The sequence below is a fragment of the Ambystoma mexicanum genome, chromosome 4q, assembly GCF_040938575.1.
Source record: "Ambystoma mexicanum isolate Mex_15411 chromosome 4q, UKY_AmexF1_1, whole genome shotgun sequence".
Taxonomy (NCBI): domain Eukaryota; kingdom Metazoa; phylum Chordata; class Amphibia; order Caudata; family Ambystomatidae; genus Ambystoma; species Ambystoma mexicanum.
Window position 1 is genome coordinate 857,549,410 of NC_090928.1, and position 22,299 is coordinate 857,571,708.

At 42.3% G+C, this 22,299-nt stretch overlaps 1 protein-coding gene across 2 annotated transcripts in view; it reads left to right on the forward strand.

Annotated features, from left to right (window-relative positions):
- LOC138468025 (fibrillin-2-like) overlaps nucleotides 1-22,299 on the forward strand; it is a 691,910-nt gene that overhangs the window by 69,982 nt on the left and 599,629 nt on the right. For both annotated transcript variants that reach the window (XM_069608420.1, XM_069608421.1), the window contains exon 4: nucleotides 1,871-3,949. In XM_069608420.1, the coding sequence (XP_069464521.1) occupies nucleotides 1,871-3,949 (2,079 nt within the window). The remainder of the gene's footprint in view (nucleotides 1-1,870; nucleotides 3,950-22,299) is intronic.

Consider the following 22,299-nt stretch of genomic DNA (forward strand, 5'->3'; position numbering starts at 1 on the left):
GAAGCTTGCTGTTGGTCTTCACAGCCTGGCCCGATAATGGCCTGATAGCCCAAGTGAAGACTCTTTGCTGAGGTAATGCCCTTAATGCGAGTATCACAATGCCATTATTGACCGGAACGGCTGCCACGTCAGGTATTATCACCATTACCAATCATGAGTTCCCCAGTGAAAAACAAGGATGTTATTAAGGGTAACAAAAATAAAATGGAGCACTAACCTTTTAGACATGCACTGCTTCCACTTGCTGGGTACATAGAAGAAAAACCCCAGATGAGCAATAGTCTCTTTAGGAACAGAAAAGGAAACCCACCAGGCAGAGAATCTGCTACACAAGGTGAACATGTTAGGCAGCTGAAGACATCGAACATTCCATTAACACAACCCACATGCGATTGCTTCACTTTCAAGCGCGTAAGAGAGATGTCCTGGCTTATTTCCCCCCCTACAGTATGCTATTGATGCAGTTGATATACAGTTAGGGAACAATGATGCAAGAAACAGTCCCAGAGTAACATGAATAAAGATGCGTCAATACAATAGCTTATTACCTGGCCTCTCATATACAATAGATTAATACCTTCAGTTAATGTCCTACTGTGCTACACTATTAACTGCAAGCATGTAGGGCAGAATAATTCTCTCAGCTTCTCTGGGGCGCCATAATTGGCAATTTTTGGGTTCTACGCAACTTTAGATGGACATTGATGGAATAGACTAAGTCAAGTGTCCAGTTGTTTTAATGTTCTGTGTAATTGAAGGAAGGCTTCCTTTCTCTGATAGGTTGCTCTGCTGAGACAAAATACATTTGCTTTTTGACTTTTCTGCAAATGTGCATCAGCTGAGGATACTGTGATAGAAGCCAAAACAAAGATGGCAGGTGGAGTGCTACATTTTCAGGTAGAGAAGTGGGGGGGAGGAGGGGCGCTTGCCTTCTGGTAAATTGAGCAGCTTGGGAAAGAAAGACACCAAGAAGTCAATGCAATGGTATTATGACCCAACCCCCCCTATGTTAGGCCTTCCACACTTATACTATTTTCCCAGTTCTTATTTTTCAAATCATCCGTGTATTCGTGAGGTGTCATAATATCCTTTTAGACATGTCTAACATGCTGTACAATAACCACGGAGTGATAGGCGCCTCGCTTGACCTGCATCAAAATGATGCAATTTCAATTTGGTGATTTCATTTAAGGGTTTCAGATTCCTGATATTTGCGAGGATCACTTTCGGAAGGGGTCATGAAGAGACTTAGTGTACAGGGGTAGACTGTCTTGCTGGGGTGTTTTAAGCGATGTATCCATTGAGGGCACAGTTGATGTCTTGGGATAAGACTTAGCTATTGACCTCTTGAAGATTGAGAAACCCAGATTAAGGAAACAGCGCCTAGGATAAGAGTTCCAGGGTAGACAGGCAGTTACAGTATCAAAGGTCTAGAGCATTGAGTGCAGAACTCCCTCAGTGATCATCTTGCCCAAGGTCTGAAGACTGCGGTAGAAACCCACCCTGCGGCTCCAGAGTGGACGCATTGTCTGGGGGGAGATGCCATTGGGGGTCACAGCAGCCTGCATGCTTCTGTGGTGCTTACCTTCTCCTTTCTGCGCCCAACTAAGTGGGGTGTGGAACGTTTGCCTATTTCTCTGTTTCCCAACATTTTGTGAACTCCACATTTGCTAAGGCTAGTATCTGAAGTAAGAGGCTCCCTTAAATGATATGTCCTAATATAAAGCATTGTGTTTGTGAACACAGGATCAAAAGAAATGTGAATATTTCGTGTAATCAGTAGCATGCTCTACTGTTGGATTTGCATACGAGGAGACATGCTACATGATTGCGCTGTTTATCTCAAATATGGTCTGCTTTTATATTTTAGCCGATGTGAGCTTCTGCAAAAATAAAGGGCAACTATGCAGTGAAAATGCCGACTGCTTGGGAACTTCGGATGGCAACTACTTCTGTGTCTGTCAATCTGGCTATTCAGGCGATGGGATCCAATGCCTTGACATAGATGAGTGTAAAACTGGCCTTCACCGTTGCCATAAAGAAGGCAACTGTATCAACACACTTGGCAGCTATACGTGTCTCTGCAAACCTGGCTACACGGGAGATGGATTGACCTGCGCTGACATCAACGAGTGCCTCTCATCTAATGGCGGATGCCATGCCAATGGCCAATGCACCAATATACCTGGAGGAAAAATCTGTAATTGCAGAACTGGGTTTACCGGTGACGGCTTCACTTGCAGCGATGTCAACGAGTGTGCGACTCCGTCCCTATGTCACTGGAATGCCACATGCTTGAATACGATTGGCTCCTATGCGTGTAACTGTAACCAAGGCTACAAAGGAAATGGCAACTACCTATGTGTGGATGTAGATGAATGCTCTGACATTCCTGGGATCTGTGCTTCAGCCTCAGGCTTTTTGGGATGCCGAAATTGGCCGGGATCATATGAGTGCATGTGTCCTGCAGGCTATCAGAATGGTGGAGGCAGATGTATAGACATCGATGAGTGTGGAAGAAGGATTTGCAGCCCTTTTGCCAACTGCACCAATTTTCCTGGGTCTTTCAACTGCACCTGCATGGATGGATTCATTGGCAATGGCTTGGCTTGTGTGGATATTAACGAGTGTGCAGGTGAGAACAAATGCCACTATGGAGCCAACTGCGTGAACTTCCTGGGTAGTTATAACTGCGTTTGCAAGGCGGGATTCTCAGGAAATGGCATTGTGTGCGCGGATATAAATGAATGTTTGGACCCGGCCATTTGTCCTGGTAATTCCAGATGCGTGAATACAGATGGATCCTTTATCTGTCGGTGTCCCGCAGGCTACGAGCTAATTACAACCAACTGCACCGATATTGATGAATGCAAAGCTGGACTCTGCAGCCCCAATGCAAACTGCTTGAATTTTCCGGGTACTTTCACCTGCCAGTGCAGGAGTGGATTCACTGGCAGTGGCATAGTGTGCGTGGATATCGATGAATGCTTACTGAGCAACGGTGGATGCCATGTCAACGCCTGGTGCACCAATCTGAACGGATCCTACAACTGTAGTTGCAAGCGAGGATTCCTCGGAGATGGAGTGGCCCAGTGCGACGACATAGATGAATGCAGACAGAACAATGGGGGCTGCCTGAATGGCGCCACCTGCCTCAATGCCCTCGGATCCTTCCAGTGCCAGTGCGGCATAGGCTATCAGCTGCTCAACAATACAAGCTGCCAGGACGTTGATGAGTGTGCGACTGGCAGTGGGTCATGCCAGGACAATGAACAATGTGTAAACTCCATAGGGTCGTTTAACTGTCAGTGCAGGGCTGGCTTCTCTAAACTCAATGGCGTCACGTGTAGCGACATCGATGAATGCCAAAGCAGACCGTGCCATTCCCAGGCCACGTGCTCCAATACATTTGGTTCCTATTCATGCTCCTGCAGGAAGGGGTTTGAGGGCAATGGTTTCCTGTGTACAGACATCAATGAGTGCAACACGACGTCGGCTTGCCATAAAGATGCCACATGCACAAACCAGCCTGGCGACTTCACATGTCAGTGCTTAGAAGGCTTCGTGGGGGATGGAGTGTCATGCCAAGATCAAAACGAGTGCATTGGGAGGAATGACACCTGCCCTGAGAACACAGTTTGCATCAACTCGGCGGGCTCGTACGTGTGCTCGTGCTTAAATGGCACTCTCGTGCGGAACGGCACCTGCAGTGTTCCAATTTCTTCCTGCACGCCACCTTGCCACCCCAAAGGCCTTTGTCATATCGGGGGGAGAGGCGCCAAGTGCGTTTGCGACGTTGGATTTCAAGAGCTCGAAATGAACTGTGTTGACATCGACGAATGTCTAAATGAAATGTGCCTGGACAATCGAACTGTTTGTGTGAACACATATGGGTCCTTCAACTGCATCTGCAAGGCGGGGTTCTACCTGAATGGATCCAAGTGCGCAGGTAAGAACATGCACCGTATTGTTCTCACTTGCAATACTATGCCTTCCTCTATGAACTTAGGAAGGGTGGTTTTACAGTACTCAGGAATAACCAATAACCTAACTGGAAAAGGTAAGAGGCTTTAAACAAGCCCTGTGCTCGCATGCGCACACCCACACAGGCGCACCCACACACATACACCCTCAAGTTTCATTGGGCGACAAGGATTCTCCAACACATGGCGGGGTAAAGTCTAACTCAACATACATAGACATAGCAGAGCAGCAAGGCTGCAAGCCAGATGTATTTATAGCGTCAGAGAACTGCTGGGTTACAACTGGGAGGGGGCGGGGCTGGTGTTAACCCCTTAATTCCTGACTTTTTTCACCTTATCTTCCTCACCTTCTAGCATGATGGACATTTTGCCTGTCCACTATTTACACTTCGTTTTTCTCTTCCTCCTTTCTTCTGTCCCTGCAGAGTTTTTCTAATTTCCTTTCTGTTTTTCCTTTCTTTCTTTGTACTCTTTTCGTTCATTTTCTCCTCTGTTTTGTTTCTTATTCTGATCTTTGAACTTTTTTTTTCTTTCTTGCACCTCTGTGAATTCCACATCCTTTTAGGTCTAGTGGTGTTAGGACCGTTCACTGTAGACATAGACTGTGCTGTTCAGCGACACATTGCCGTTTTCAAATGTGTCTATTTCATTCTGACTCTGCTTTCCGATTGGTGCGTTGCAGCTTGGCTTTCTGAGTGTAAAAGTTGGGTGTTTCACAGTGCGTTCCTACGCGAGCAAAATGGTCACCTTTCTTTTTTATATTTTGATGTTTATTTAAATACTTTAGAAATGCAATTAATTGATCAAAATAGCTACAATAACATTACATTAAAAAGGAACATTTCATAGCAAGGGAAGTGATATAGAATGTAGCATTTAATTTGAGAATGTGTCTTAAAGTGAAAATCACCTTATAAAAATAGATACATGTAATACAAGTGACAAGATGATAAACATGACGGATACAATAGGAGGGGAGAGACAAACACAAACAATGCATATTATAGAACATTCATGGTGGTTTGGCGACATTGGAATTAGGACCAACATGTTGAACAAAGTAATTCTTTAATATGTAATCTCTGAGTATTTATAGTAATCATTTGTACGGATAGGGTAATACATAAATAAAATGAGTTTGAGGAATTCATATTTGTAATGCCAGGTGTACCAGAAGGATTAATAAAAATATTCTGAAAAAGGTAGCGGGGCATGACATTTAAACATCTTTTCCAAAATCTTCCATATGTGTTCCTAAAATGAATTTGAATTCAAAGTTTAATGGCCCTCATTACAAGTTCACTGGGATACCGCCGGTAATACTGGTGGGACACTGGCAAACTGACCTACTGTTTCAGCCGCATGATATCCCGAAATGTCTGGGATATTACAGGTTGTGGAAAGGGTGTTCTTTACCATTCTAGGACTCCATGGAGGGGCTTGCGGGATATTACTGTCAACGGTAATACCGGTGCCGGTAATACCAGCAGTTTCTTGCTGGTGGGGGTCTGATTTACCTCCAGCTGTTGGCTGGAGGTAAATGAGGTAACCCCCACTGGGAAACCTGTGGTTTGACAGTGCGGTAAAAGTGCTGGTAACAGATTTACCAGCATTTTTACCAGCACTTTTACTGCCCCTCCAAATTTGTAGATGTGGGGCTTTCACAGGACCAGCAGGTGTCTGATGAGTGAGGATACATTTTAGATATTCAATGAGGTGTAAACAGTGCTCTGTGCATTATAAGGAATATGGATTGAGTTAAATTAGCAGCCATGCTTGTTCTGAAGATTCTACACCATACTTTTCCCTAAGGATCTTCAGATATGTTGAATTCACCATCTGCTTCCCATGCTAATTCAGTTTTCAATTTATGTTCAGGGAGTTTCGTCAGGGTTATAAACCTGTTGATGTCAGAGTCTTTGATGGAGAAGTATTTTAGGGATTTAGAGATGTTGTCTGGGATAGTTTTACATGAATGATTAAGGATGCCTATGGAAATCATGGTCATTAATTTGATGGGTAAACTGAGATCAATATCTTCCAAATAATATCTATTTTGTAAATAGTGTAATGTTATGGGTAAACCGCTGTGGTATAATTGTTGGATTTGTATAATGCCTTTGCTAAGCCAAGAGAGCCAAAACAGTGTTTTATTAGCAATCCTAATATCTTTATTATACCATATGGGGATGTTAGAGTTTATTGTGTCAAACCTAGAACACTCCAGAAAGGAATTCCATCCTCGTTTTAGGTTCAACAGAACACACACTTTTCTGATAAGAGGGGCCATCATTGAATTTTAGAAAGTTAGGGATAGTGAAGGGTGTAACCAGGTGTGATTCCAAAACACGCCAGGAGTGGAATTTATATTCATTGTGGGGGTATAATATATATGATGAAAAGAATTTCTATGGGAAAAGGAGAAGAGATATGAGCTGAAGTTTGGGAAGGTGCTCCATCTTCGCATTTAGGAGGTTTGCATTTATTTAGAGTGATCTGAGAAGGCTTATTATTTCAAAAGAATTTCGATAATATTGAGTCCATTTATTTTTAAAAAAAGTTAGGAAATATTATAGGCAACATCAAGAAAGGATATGGGATAATGGGAGCACTAGGTAGGATAGTGACCACCTGTTTGTGTCATGCTTTTTCAACCCAACTTGTTTTGGTCTGCCTGGAGGCACAGTTCTCGTTTCGTGGATGCCATTTTTCCTTCCATCATGGTGTTCATCATTTTGTCCCGGAAGGGTATGGAGCTGTTTAGTTGCTAGGTGATTCCACTGAATTCTGCAAATACTTATTCAGACGCCACCAGAGCGCTACACGTCTCAATGCTCAGCATCTAGGTACCTAGCTCAGTGCTCTTGACCTTGTTCTCTATTTTTGCTCTTCTTTCCTGCTCCTCTTCCCTGCTCCTCCTTACTCTCCTTGTAATTCTGTCTTGTTCCTTGCTTGAGGACATTCAGCCTTCAGTTCTGCCTTCTCTGTCAGTTTTTACCTTATCCGGCTTCTGAATTCCATGTGCAGGTTTTGTCCCTCTCTGAGGGTTTTCTGCAATACTTGACAGTCTTCCAGGGGTTACATTGCCTGAGTGTTTAACCATCAGGCAGGGTGGCGTCTGGGGAGGCTCGCTCCTTTCTTCATAAGACCCGCAGCAAGTAGAAGTCCCACAAGAACAGGGACCACAGCAAAAGCTATGCAAAAGAAGACACAATTGTGCCTCTCCACTGAAAGTACTGATACTGTCAGTAAGTTCTTTGAGCTTGTTCACAATCCTTTTTGAGTTAAGATTAAAAATAGAGTCAATGTCTTCAGTAATAACACAGTTTATATAATCTATATGATTAGTATTCCATGCTGCATAGGCTGAGTCTTTAAATTCTAAATTATAAATCTAAACATCATGAATGTTGGTATTCTCTCTGACATCTTTTTCTCCACCTGTGGTGTCCCCCAGGGATCAAATCTCTCTCCCTGGCTGTTCAAACAGTATCTGGCACTCCTTGCCCACCGCATCGCCGCTCTCTGCCCCAACTTCCAGTGCTATGCAGATGATACCCAGCTCATTGTCAGGCTACCCTCGGCCTCCTCCTCTCCTTCCCTCATCTCTGACTGTCTGTCTGCTATTCAGGAGTGGTGTGCCGCCAATGACCTCTGCCTTAATGCCAGTAAGACTGAGATTCTACTCATCGGCACACCCACTCCCTCCTTCCCTGCAGCTCTCTGGCCGGCCTCTCTTGGCCCTCTTCCTGCTCTTACCTGTAAGGCAAAAACCTCGGGGTCATCTTCGACTCCAAACTCTCCTTCTCTCCTCATATATCTGATGACTTTAAGAAATCACACTACCAGCTGCACCTCCTCAGAGGTATTCTTCCCTTCCTCTCCTTTCCCCAGAAGCTCACTGTCTCCCGAGCCCTGGTTCTCTCGAAGCTGGACTACTGTAACAGCCTCTATCTTAATCTGCCTGCCTCCACTCTCCGTCCTCTGCAACTCATCCAGAACAGAACTGCGAGACTTGTCCTTGGCCTCAAGCCCAGGGACCGTATTTCTCCAGGACTGAAATCTCTACACTGGCTCCCAGTGGCTGCGAGGATAAAGTTCAAAACCCTCTGCATTGTCCACAAGGCCTTCTGGGGCCTGGGGCCTAAATACCTTCAACTCTCTCTTCCTAAATATCTTCCTTCCCGAGCCCTTCGCTCATCCGTCTCCAACTCCCTCAGGGTCAGTCGCTTCTCGAAGCAACGAGCTGGGGTAGATCTCTCTCCGTGGCTGGGGCCTCCCTCTGGAACAGCCTTCCTGCCTCCCTGAAACTTGAGGAGAACCCTCTCCGGTTCCGGAAGCACCTCAAAACCTTCCTTTTTGCTTCTGCTTTCTCTCTCCCTCTCCCCTTCTAAATTCTTCACTGAAACTGCACTGAATCTGCAACTAGGCCTCTCTCACCGACCTCGGTCCTGGGCCCAGCCACTCTCCACTTGCACTGCCTCCCTGGCAACCCCTGCACTGCGGGACTGTATCTGTATCCCCACAGCCCCCCCTTCCCAGCTCTTGTCTGCACTTACCTTGCACTTGCCACCAGCTGGCCCTATTTATTTATTTTATTCTACTTACTTGTACTGCACTTTTTAATTAATCCAATGAAGGGACTTGGGGTAGAAGTATAAGATTTTAACATATGAAATTAATTTTGGGCCAATACCATGCCAGATGAGAGATTGAATCGGGAATTGGCATGAGACAAGGTCAAAAGCTTTTTCGACTTCTATCGATGTCAGCATAGCTGGATATGTGTGGTTTTTAGCTAGGTCAATAATACGGCACAGGAGATGAGAATTGGAAGCATCATGTCTGTTTTTGACAAATCCAACTTGATCAGTGTGTATTAAAAATTGTAAAACACACTACAGCCTATTAGAAAGTAGTTTAGGAATATCTTGCATTCAGTATTGATAAAAGAAATAATTTTAAAGTAGCTGACAATCCTAATTAGGTTTAGGAAAAAGAATAATCAATGCATCAGAAAAAGTACCATGGATATGTTGATCTTCTGTAAAAAATATTAATTAGTAAGAGAAGAATGGGGTCAAGAAGATCAATTAAAAAAGCATTTGATTAAATGGAAAAACCATCACAGCTGGATGTTTTCTCTTTTTTAAGATCAAGGATGACTTGTTTTGAATTCTTCTAAGGAAAGGTTGTTGTCTAATGACACCATATTATGTTTATGTAAGTTATAATGAACTATGTCAGAAAGGTAACACGACATTGAATAATGCTCTATACAAATTTTGATAATATTGGAAAAAGGTATTGGAAAAATGTATTGACAATGCCTGAGTGTTTAGATAAAACATTCATAGACGATGAGCCTCTAACGGTTTTGATTTGGGTGTGTTCAATTTGTATTGCGCCCATTTCGCTGGGAGCACTGTAGAGAATAAATGCATTGTCCCACCTCAGTTATTTATTGCTTGGTTTCCTAGCGGAGTTTAGAAAACGAGACTCATCTAGAATAAAGTCCACTTTCACATTTTCAATTTACATTATTACATTAAATATTAGTATCAACTGAAGCAATGAACGCAGAACCCCTTCACAGGACTGAAGTGCATCTGCTCCAAGTGCTCTTCTGATGTTTATGGCAGTTTTATGGGGGGAGCTGAGAAACGTATGTGGTCAAATGTGTTCAAATGTTGTATTTGACCACATGATCTTCCAATACATAAGACCTTATTATGAGAATTATGGTAATAGTAAAAATATGTGTTATTTTAAATACTTCCGTTTTTTAAATATCTGCTTATTACTGGCTGCCAATACCTAATTGATGTACATGTCACCCATGTGTGTCTTTTGATCTTGCTCAGTGCTGACATTCAGTTTGAATGATGTGCTTCTTACTGGCACTATATTCTAAAGTGTGTATTCTCTTTTTAGTTTTTCTATGTTTCCATTGCAAGATTTATTTAACAGGAGCCAGATGGCTGTCAGGTGTTTCACGCCCCAACTGGAGCTTTCTCCGGGACCTTTACACATTTCAAAGGAGTTACGCAGCATCCTGTTATGATTTATTTACGAACAGGAGAAGCTATGCATGGCTGAAGCACCCGGCTATCACACTGGTAAAATAGAACTCGTGATACAAAAAAAAACATAACTGGTTGCTGCGTGACACTATTCGAATTAGTAAATGGACTTGAGAAACCACTAATTGGGGAGTGAAACATGAAGTGGCTGTCTCTCCCCCAAAAAGAAAAAAGGTAACCAAAGACGTGAAAATATAGCAGCAGTAAAAAGCACATCATTCAAATTGAATTTTGTTGGACATTTCATTGCTCACAAAGATCAAAAGACAAAGTGGGATGATACCGTCCATTAGTTATCCATTGTTGACCATTCAGGGAATTGCAGACACAAATGCCTTGTGGAACTAAAGTGCCATAAAACGTGATTGTCTTCTTGTGATCCTTATCGCATTAAGCACTCCTGTGCATCTGTCCTAACCCAGTAAATATCCTATGCAATTCCAATTGATTGGAATTGCATAGGATCTTTACTGCATGGGGTAAAGAGAAAGCATTGCATGAGCTTAATAACCCATGCATACACCAGGTGATACTTTCTGTGGACTTTCTCCCTTGAGGAAAATAACGTTTGTGATCCCAACCTATGTATGAGCATTGTTTTAAAAACAAGTGGGATGTAAAAGGCCACATGTTTTAACTCTTTTAACACCCCAATCTTAATGAGGTCCTAGCTAGAAGGCAATATGGTATTTGCTGGCATTCCTATATATAATAAAAGTATTGGAGAGCACAAACCACATAATGTTTAATTCCATAGGCTACCATGGACATTTATATTATTTTGTTTTGTACCTGGTTTCATAATGCAGAACCAAATACAGTTTCCATTGCATTTAAAATACTTAAATGTCATTTTCATTACATAATTCAACATTTCTCAATGTTGGGCCGATGTTTTATAAATTGAAAGTGGTAGTGAGTAAACTGAAAATATGGACGGCATGTGACAGGTAAAATTCCATTGTTTTTAAACCAGACATGCTCGTTTACTTTAATTTCACTGCTAAAACAAGAGCATTCTGTTTTTATAAATTATTCTTTAGGCCGCTACACATGTATTCAGCACTATACAGTAAAGTACAAAACTGTATCAAAGCATGAGGTAAAATGCCTTCAAAGCCTTACAAGTAGCAATGCATCAGCTGCAGTATACGCCAGAAAAGAGCCACCTTTGCTCTTTGCAAACTCAGAGAATACATTTTAAAGAGGGTTGAAACTCCATTTTCACTGCCACATTTTTTATCTGCATGTGTGTGAGTGTGTGTTTCTGAGAGTGCATGTCTGTATGTTTGTGCATCTGCATGTGTGAAAATGAGTGCTTGGATGTGCATGAGTAAATGCCTTGATGTGGAAGTGCTGGTGTGTAGGCATAAGTGCATTTCTATGCTTGGCTTCCAGGATATGCCCTCTCCCTTGCATACTATTGCTATTATCAATCAGACCCATTGAATTTATGAAGCACAGCAAACTTGAAAAGAAGAACGGACTGCATTCTTTGGGGGGCTACCCAGTAGTGATTGGGTTCTAAATATTGTCTGTTAAAAAAATGAAAAATACACCTACTGTTTTAAGCTAGGTAGCTTTAAGTTTGATGATATCCGTTTATTTCACTAACCTTCTTGCTGGTTTCTGTGTTAGATTAAATTAGGTTATCTTCCCATTCATTCATTGGAGCCAGGTGCACCAATGGCACCTGCCTGGCCATTGAATTAAAGGGTGAAGTGATTATGGGAGTCAGAATTTGCCACCTGCTAAGTGATGCACACCTGAGGTGGTATTGGGTGGATCCCCTGGTTCACCCCACCACACCTGAGTTGCATGGCAGGGGCTTTTCACTTTAGGCACATCTGTGATGCAGATAATTTCAAGGGACTTCCTGCCACAAAGATATCCGCGGAAAAGACCACCCTCCCATGGCCAGGATCCCAAATTGAGCCTGATAAAAATGAGAGTACAAAATAGAGATGATGTGTTACCTCAAGGGTATTTCTTTTTGGCGATCCACAGTCTGGAGAACCATGAGAACAGTAAGAGAGTGCAAGAGCAAAAATGCAGCAGACTCCAGCTCTGAACACCTTGGACTTACTGCATGTTACCTGCGAGCCGGAGAGCAAGGAAAAGTCACTGAGTGTTTGGATCCTCCATGCCAGTCCTTTCCCATGCAACGGTACTATGAGGCTACAAGATGACACCCCATCTTTAAAAAAGGCTCGGACCGCAGAGTAGTGGAAGGAGCACCGTAGCCTCTGGAGTGGTCGGAAATCCACATTAACAAAGACTTCAACCAATACAGTATCAAGTCAAAAGGTATAGGTGCTTGAACATGATGAAGCAAGGGGGGTCCCTTGGGCGGTACCCAGGGGCAGGAAAATCCACATATATAACGAGGCCCTGACGGAGATTGTCTGAGACAGAGGAGGGGTGAAGAGGAGACGGGGAATTTGAGGTGTAAGAAATGTGGGGTGTACAACTTGATAACTCAAAAGGGTTTGACAAACGCCTCACTATCCCTACCCTTATTCCCTGCCGATCACATAAACTAAAGGAAACACTCTAACAAAAGGAATCTGTCCCTCATAGTTATGCATACATCAAACTCATAAAGGGAATATATGGCAATTCAAATATAACAGAAATAATATATGTGTTCAACATAAACTAAACTGTGTATACCTGTAACCTGGGTTGGATCTCCGTCCCAAGATTCAAAGCCAGATATGTAACCAACAGTTCAAAATAGAAAAGTTCAGTTTTGCAACCAAGTTTTGACTATAAAGTTCTTCTTGATTCAAATGTTTTTTTTCGATTTTAACCACAGTTCAGCTAGACAACAAGTCTTTGTCTCTCCACTTGTAGCAAAGAGTTCAACACACCTTAAAACGTTATATACTTGGATTTTAATCAACATTTAATTTGGATGACCAATCTTTATCCCTCCACTTGTAGCAAAGAATTCAACACAACTTCAAAAGTTCTTAGGAAACAATACACGTCCATGTTCATCTGTGTCAACTATAATGTTTTGTCAGGATGATTCTACAACAGTTAACAAAATACATTTGTGGTTTTGCCACTTCTTCTTCTCAAATTTTAAAAACAAGACAGTACTTCAATGACTTCTTCCTGATCCACTAACCTGCCAGGACTACCACTAAAACGTAAAAAAAAGCACAGGCAAAGGACAACCTATAGTCACATTTCTTGATAGAAAAATCTTTGGTAAATAAAGTCAAATAAAGTCATCAGCAATCATGTCCCTGTAATCTGTCTGCCGAATACTAGACATCAATCTGGAAAAGCAAAAATGGGGCATTTAAGGATTACGCCAACTAACATCCTTTAAGAGTGCACATTTGAAACAGTTGAGTGTTTGAAAAGAACATTTTATTGAATCCTCTTGGATATATCATCAATTTATCATGTCAGCAAAATAGAAAAAATGAGGCACAATAGTTTCCATAGCCTCAGAATTGTTCCATAACCTCAACAGGTGCTTCTCTGCTATCCTTCTAGTGGGTCATCAGGAGGTATTGTTTAACCACAATGTTATATGTATCTAAAGAAAGGAAAAAGAAAACAAATAGACACTGTTTCAAAACTAGATAGAGCATGACCTTCAAGACACATGACCTACTCTCATTGTGTCTTAAAGATTTTTTTTTTTAAATGACAGCTTCTGATTGTTGCTCACCCTTTGTTGTGATTGGTCAAAAGCAGATTAATTTATAACTAGTCCTCTGGAGAAAAGTTACATTTCTGATGTAGAGTCTCCTATAAGTAACATAAATATATCTTTTTTATCATATTAATATTATTGCAATATACAATCTAGAGAGGCATTCTAATATTAACAGTAGATCAAACAGGGATTTTACCTTTGGGTACCTTAGTCTCTGTGAGCACAAGGATACAGCTTTCCTCGTGGTCTCTAGCAATGTCGACCCAAGGAAGGGATCAGCATTTCAAAATGGCCACTGTTTTGTTTACCAACATGATTACGTCATCGCGCACATGCATTTGATGACATCATTGTGTAAAACAATGCCGCAATGATCCTTGGATTCTGTGTTTTCCCTTTTATCAGCATAATATTGAAATAATATATATTTTTTTAAACAATATGCACCCATAATCTGTGGATACAGTCTTGATGATGGTATGTCTTGTTTGAAAAAAAGTATTTTTTACAGTGATGTGTGGATACAGAGGGGTTCTGAATGGCCTCTGGTCAGGAAATGGCAATTATGGGCTGAAGCGTACTTGAACCTCAGCTTGCAGTTCAGGTTGGATCCAGGAGAGAGTTAAAGAAAACTGGACATTTCACTGTCCTGATTGAGGCCAGTCATACAAACTTCCATACGATTTTCCATCTGGCATCTCTTCTTCTTACCAGTTACTCTTTATTACCTCCTCTTGGTGGTGGCTCCAACTTTTCAATTCCCAAAATTGTGCTTGCTTCTAGTTTGCCAGTAGGATGAACTGTATGAAAATGATTGGCCAAAGGGTATTTGAGGTGCTGATTGTTGATTGCTCGAAAGTGTTCCATTATTCTTATTTTCAAATCTCGTATAGTGCTTGCTATGTACAGTTTGTCGCATAGGCACTGGATTCCATATATAACAAATTTGGTGTTGCAATTGATTGTTTGATCTTTACTATTTTACCAGTTGGTAGTTGGATGAAGTCATTTCCATTGATCATTTGAGGGCCTATTCTGAAGTTGGTACATTTGTGGTTGCCTTGAATGGGTTCTAAATGCCACATGGGTCTAAGATCCTTTGGCTTTTGTATAGGTTTGAGAAAGCTTGGACTTATTAGATTTTTAATGGTCGGCACCTTCCGATATATGATGGCTGGTTTTGCATCTAGATATTTGATCAAATATTGGTCTAATTGTAGGATATTCCAATATTTATTTAGAGTTTTGCAGATCATTTGGGTGTCCGAACTATAGGTTGTGATAAATATCAATTTCTTTGTAGTTTTGTTTTGCTCATTGCTGTCTTTGTTTTCAAGCAACCCGGTTCTTACCTTCTCTTTAACTTTGGTCATGGCTTTATTGAGGGTTTTTTGAGTATAACCTCTTGATTTGAATTTCTCAGTGGACTCTTCAGCATCTCTCAAGAAATCCTCATAATTGCTACAGTTTGTCTTGATTCTGAGAAATTCCCCATATGGGATATTATTAATGATGCGTTTGGGATGATTACTGTTTGCATGCAGTACACTGTTGCCTGCTGTAGGTTTTGTGAAATGTCTAAAACAACCCTATCCTGGTATACTCGCCTGCCAGAACAAAAAAGCTCCTAATACTACTACAAGTACTTCATTGATGAGGTTCATTTCAAACTATTTGGTAAAGTCTTTTACTTTCAACAACATCAAACTTTAATATTTCTTCTGGGAAAAGATGATACAGATTGGTGCTGTTTGTTCCACTTCTGTGATTGGCACATGCAATGCAGGTATTGCTCCGCTCCTCCTGAATACTTTCTATCAGGAGGGTTCCTCTCATGCCCCTCTTGATTTGCCACTACTAAATTAACCAAATGCTGACAAATTCTCTTTAGCACACTTGCTCTTCTTTGGCTTAGACAATGCTTGTTGAGCCTTTTCCCAACTACTGCCTCTTCTTCACTCTGACAATTAGGGTTACAATTAGCTTACAGCAATATGGCCTCTTCTTGGCTTTGGCAATGTAGGTTATTGTTAACATGTTCTTGTATTACTCTCTCTTGGATTTGGCAATGGTGGTTAGTGTTAACTGGAATTAGCATTGCGCTCTCTTGGCTTTGGCAAACGTGGATATTGTTAATTGGTTTTAGTATTGTCATCTCTAGACTTTGGCAATAGTGTTGGCATTTATAGTAATAATTATACTCTTTTCTTTCTTGTCTGTTCACAAAGTTCTTATCATGCCACTTCAACTTATTTATGTCAGTTCAGTATTCAAAATAATCATTAGTGGCCAGTGGATGATTACAGAGCTTACTGGGTTACTCAATGGTGGTAAACTCACAGGTGGATGCATACACGTCTGCTTGCTCTGCTGCCACAGTGTCTTCGGCTTCCTCTGCCACCTCCTGCATGGCAAACTGCTTCCTTCCACTTCCCGCGGCCTGTGCTGGTTGGAAAAGGAGCGTTCCTCGCTCCTGAAGCACTCTGGTGCTTGCTTGCATGCCACCAGTGCCCTACTCACAATAAGGAGAGCCTCTCTCTCCAGGGGTACGGCTTCTTGCAATCATGCTTCCCGCCTCATAAACTCAGCCTACAATGCCATTAAGGGTAGAGACCCTCTTTGGACTGTCATCTTCTCTGGAAATAGCAGCGACTCTGGCGGCTCCATTCCCCTTCTTCCTCCACTTCTACTGCAACGCAGAGTCTCTGCAACCACTCCACCTCCTACTTCTAATGGCCTGCACCTGTGGGGGTCCTATATATTCCAAAGTACAGCTCAGGTGTGGGTCATTAGAACCACTAGACTCTGAGTCCATCTTCCTCGCCCCAGTACTTTGTGCATTGTGGGACTTGAAGTCCCCAATGTTCAGATTATTCCTTTATTCTGAATGTTGTCTTCAACTTTACTTCTGTCCCTCTTATTATTAATGATACCCCCAACAAGAGTTTTAAAAATACTCAATGATTGGTTTGAATTAAAAGGAGAATTAGCTTCATCAGAATTTAAGATATTAATGTTCTGATGTCAACATCTATCCTTCTCCTGTTGTTTACAAGAGTTCGCCATACTATAAATGTTTGCAACTTTGTGAACAGAAGTTTAACTCTTGATAAATCATTGATTCAGTTTCAAGGGAGGATCAGATTCATAAGAAGCCAGAGTATCAAGGTTCTGTCTCCTATGTTGTTTATGCCAGTTTTTACAACCAACAAAAGGGACAGGTTTGTGAAGAGAAACCTCACTCTGACACCAAGTCATTACATATTCATATCAGGATGTCATGGAAATCTTTCCCTCTGAGGAAGACAAATACAAAGTCCCTCTCAAGGGAGTCCTTCTATTCTCTTGGGGCCCTTCTCCTCCCAGGTGATCCTCCCGGCTAATACCACCACAGGGGTTAGGATCAGGTAGTGACTGCCTTCCTCTGGCCACCTGGGAGGAGACTTCAGGTAGGGTCTTTGTGAGGACTCTGCAGGATTCATCACAGGAGGCTGGAGACAGAAAGGCAGGAGAGTGAAGGTGATGAAGTTGGAGGATTTGAGAGGAGGTTGGAGAAAAGAGGGTGGAGAAAGGGGGAGGAAAGGCAGCAGTGATTACTACTGATGAGGTGATTTGGGGTAATGTGGTGGCTCGGGAAGTGATGATGATTCAGTAGGAGTTGGTGACTCAGGAGAAGGTGTTGATCCAGGATGAGGTAACAGTGATGTAGGTGGAGGAGGAGGGAGGCAAGGAGACCCAAGGATAAGCTGAAAAGGAGCAGGAAGACAAAGTAGTGAATATGGACTTAGTGTTGAGAAAGAACCAGAGAGGAGAGGAATATAATGTGAAGGAGGTTGAGGGTGACCTCGGGTTTAGAGAGGCAGAGAAACATTCAGATGAGGGTGGAGAAACATCAAAGTGGCACACTTACATGATAAGAGTCTGCCAAGGAAGACTGAAGAACAAGAGGGCACAATATCAGCTATGTCACACATCTGTAAGAAGACGGTGGAGGAGGGGTTGACATATAAGCATGTGGCTATGCATCAAGGAGGTGTAAGGAAAGTAATGTAAAGAAGAGGGGGGGAGATGGAGAAGAGATTCAGTAGAAAAATATGTTTTAGGATTGATATTGTTGCCGCTTGATGAGGAGGCAGAGAAAGGTTTGGTGCTGGGTACCAGAGGCTGGTCCCCCAGGTAGGGAGAGAAAGGGCAATGGCGCAACCAACCTGCAGTATAGCTGACAAGGCCATAGCTTTGGTGTAAACTTTGGCGGCCTTGCCTGATTGTAGGAATCTCTCCCTCCTATTGCTTGCCAGGCTTTGAGGGAAGGCGCAACCAGAAATTGACATCCAGGTGGACGAGTATCTCAAGAATCAGAGACAAGGATGAGAAGGAGAGGAGAAATGAGGGTGAGGAGAAGGGGAACTAATATTAAAAAAAAACAGGAATATCGGCATTCTTAAACCCCCAGATTGTGAGTGACCGAGACACTCCCGGGACTGGATCCTGGAATCGGAGATACGTTGTTTTGCAGATCTTCTGGAGATGACATCCAATTGTTTTGTTACTTATTTCCCCTTTTATAGAACTTAGTGTTCTTTATTTCCCTGAACATCCTGTAAATGGAAAATCCCGTAGGAACCATTTTGACGCATAAGAGCCTCTTTGCTTTTTGAAGTAATAAGAGTAAAAAAACAAGCCCACAGAGCACAAGCCTTAGTTCCACATGTCACACCCCTGAAAGCTTCCAGGGCTTTGATCGCAGGGTAAGAAACACAGAAGGCGGGTTGAAGTCAGGAAGGTCAGGTGTGGTCTCTTCCTGTATACTATGTTCAGTTGATTAGTGGATCATTTGAAATAAGGGTGTAGGAAAAGAACCTAAGCTAGTGTGGGCTGATCCCGCTCAGCTTAGTCACATGGACCAATTTAGAATCCCTGTGATTCCTTCATGGTCTGTCTCAGAGGATCCATACGCCAATTGCGAATTACAGATTTTATCAGTTTTTCAACAGTTTTCGGTTTTTTCTATTGCCAAGGGAGCGAGAATGGTATCCCATAGAGTTTCTCTGAATTTACCCGGTAGATATTGGCCAGCTGCCAACGAATGAGACACTATTCAGATGAGCAGCTGCCTGATTTGCTGTCTGACTTTCCTGACTTGGTATCAGCCATACTTTGGCTACTTCTGCATAAATATCATTGTTTCTTCTTTCTCATTTGAATCTCGCTTTGCGCAAGACGTTGAATACTGTTTGGTACTGCTTCCTGTACTAAGACAAAAAAACAACGCACGCATGCTCCTAGCATATGAATCAACATTTAGGCTTTAGTTCTATCAAGGCTGCATAGAAATAATAGTTTTCTCAATTCTCAGTGACCCAATTTAGAGCTATATTTTACTCTAATTTAATGTCAGGCTCACAAAATGTGTCTGCATTGCCTTGATAGTACTTGATCTTCATTGGTTTCCTCTTAACTTTCATGGTACATTTAGCCCTTAAGGGTTTTGTCCTGAATCAAACTGTGTATAAAAGCTGCAGGTGTTCACATTTTCTGACTTGATTTTACCAGATTTTGCCACGCTAAACTTTCCAACCAGGATTTTCCAGCAGCTGCTCAAGGGCTTTAGAACTCACCACCCATTTCCCTGCTGCTCCTGACGAGCCTTCTTTTGCTGGATAGAGGTCTTAAGACGAACTTTTTAAAACTGTGCTTCGCTGTCAGTACGCATTGCTTCAGTTTGTAGTAAATGGGAATTCCCAATTTTTCTCTTTTTCTTTTCACTTTTACATGTTTGTCTTTGAATGTTATTTTTGGTTTTAAAACTGCAGGTGAATAAGCCACAATTCAGCCCTCTGACGCACGAGGAACCTGCACACAGTCTCTCTCTCCGATTGATCTCCCAAAGGACGGGATTGCTTCCTGTAGTCATCACGTCCCAGCTCAATTGCAGTGATGTGATTACTGTGAACTGTTGAATTTTGTCAATTGGCTTAATATGCTACACCCCATATTCGTTTCTCAATACAATATGACAAATAGAGTATATCCTTTCTTGACTTGACCACATGGAATGACAACAGTATACTTAAAACCAAAACATTTACCAAACCAACAGACCGGAACACTGTTATATTGGGACAGCTTTCAACCTGACCGTTTATGACAATCCCTACTTTACGGACAGTTCCTCCGACATATGCATCTGCAGCAGAGAAATTACAACACAAACTACGGGAGAGAGGATACCCCAAATATGATTTACGGGTTGCGTCATTACTCAACAGCAGAAACAGAAAAGACCAATCAGACAAAATCACATTCATCACTACATACAGTCCTCACAGCAATCTACTGAGATGTTGCATCAGAATGAATTGGTCCCTTATCTATCAAAACTCACAAATAGAGACAAGTCCTCTCTTTGCATTCAAGAAAGGGAGAACCCTACACCAAAGGGTGGTCAAAACATAGCTGGAACCACATGAACCAACACTTACTCAACTGTGGGGCCTACCTCAGATTTGGGAATACTACCCCTGTGACCATTGCACGTCATACAGTTCCACCACACCCACCAAATACTTAAAGTTCAAGGGAGCTTAGGTTCTACTCTAATAGCAACACAAACATGTTCCATACACACCATACTGCCCCTGCAACATCATTTACATAGGCAATACTACATGCATATTTTCCACCCCCCTTAATGAACATCGCTCACGTATCAGGACAGACACAGAATCCAATAAGATTACTAAACACTGCATAGAAAAACACCACCAAGCGAAAGAACTCTGGTGGATAGTTATAGAAAAAATACAGATATCCCGAAGAAACGGTGACATCATTTCAAAGCTGAAACAGAGGGAAGCATGCTAGATCTCAGTAACTGACTCCATCAGAAGGGGACTCAGCGAACGTGATGAGTTGACTCATAATTGATGCAGACAGACACACCGGATTGCACCCACATGTATTCCTACACTGGCCTCTTTGCACAATTTTAGAGCACATACATAGAGGCCCCCAAACATCCACGAGTTAACTTCCATGAGCAAAGGATGCAGACAGACATGTATCCACGCAGGTTCATGCCCATTCTTTTTCGGATAGCCATCTCCTTGACCAATTTCTGAGCACATGCCTAGAGGCCCCCACGGTATGCTAGCATACACTCCAACTTGTCTAGTGCATATATAACATCCTTGCATTCGTTAAAATGATTTTTACACCGTTGGGTTGCCAAATATTGACCATGTACTTGGCGAACCATTGATACTTACCTTGCTTATGGCAAGTTGACTCCTAACAAAACGTTGCACGTCGGCTAGTACGAAGGAACACGTGATGATGTTAGATTTGTGACGTCACACGTTTTGCACATGGGGCAATCTTTGACTGATACAGGTAAGAGGTGGGAATATGAAGGCCCTATACCAGGACTTTACCCCTGTCAGCCCCAACCAAGAAACAAGAAAAGGGAGATATGTGGTTAGAGTCTCTGTGTTCCTCCCATTAACATTCACAGTTCCTGGGGCCCCAGCAACCACTACGATCCTATAATCAGTAGGATACCATCCCATGATTCAAATGGTCTCTCACTAGGGTGGCATCAGTATGCCACATCCAACACCTGTTCGCCACTACAGGGCGGCAGAACATGGTACAGTATTGACTGTCAAGACACAACTATTGTATAATCCTCCAGGTTTATTTGAGCGCTATTTGGGCTCAACTGTGTTACTGTTGTTTGAAACGCCATATTGTATATTGTTCGTTATAATTTATACCCCACCCACACTGTGTGCTTAACAGTGTGGTTTCAACTAAGTGTGACATATAAACACTGTTCTTTACCTGTTTTAACCTGTCTCGAGTCAGTTTGGTTTCTTTCCTTACTACATTGCAGCAGGTGGACAGGCATATGTAAACATGGATATGTTTTATTAACTATGACTTTTGAATGAAATGAGAGAAAAAGTATAAATATTTTTGTCTTAAAAACATCTAAACACCACGTCAACTGGCTCCTCAGAGGAGCTTATTAACCCCACTAGGTTGTGAAATTGCATTAGGGATTTCATCCGTTGAGAGTGCAGCTTTGGGCTATCGGTCGGCAACGTCCGGTGCTTGTTTTGTGTTTCATATTTTGGATCCCGAGTGGCCTCGCGATCTTCCCAGCTGCACCTGAAGCACCGCTTACTAAACCTCATACATTATCTACAATCACCCCAACATTACCGACAGAAGTAGTATTGTTGACACTTTGTTGTGCCTCCCACTCCACAATTTGTCTATTAACATTGAGGAACCTGCCACCTGCTAGATAGAAAGCGTCACCACGTCAGTCTTCAGACGCAACAGCCGCAGAGCATGCAGTGACGGGTCCAGGTCCCAGGCAAACCTTAGAGCGGCATATCTGCAGCAAGCCCCCTGCATTTAAATGTAGTATATGAACCCCAGCTGATTGGGAAGCTTTGATCCTCTCATTGTTGCATCATACAACCATGTCCTACTACATTGGGAACTCCAGCATTGGGAAGCATTATGCAAGTCTCAGGAGAGACAT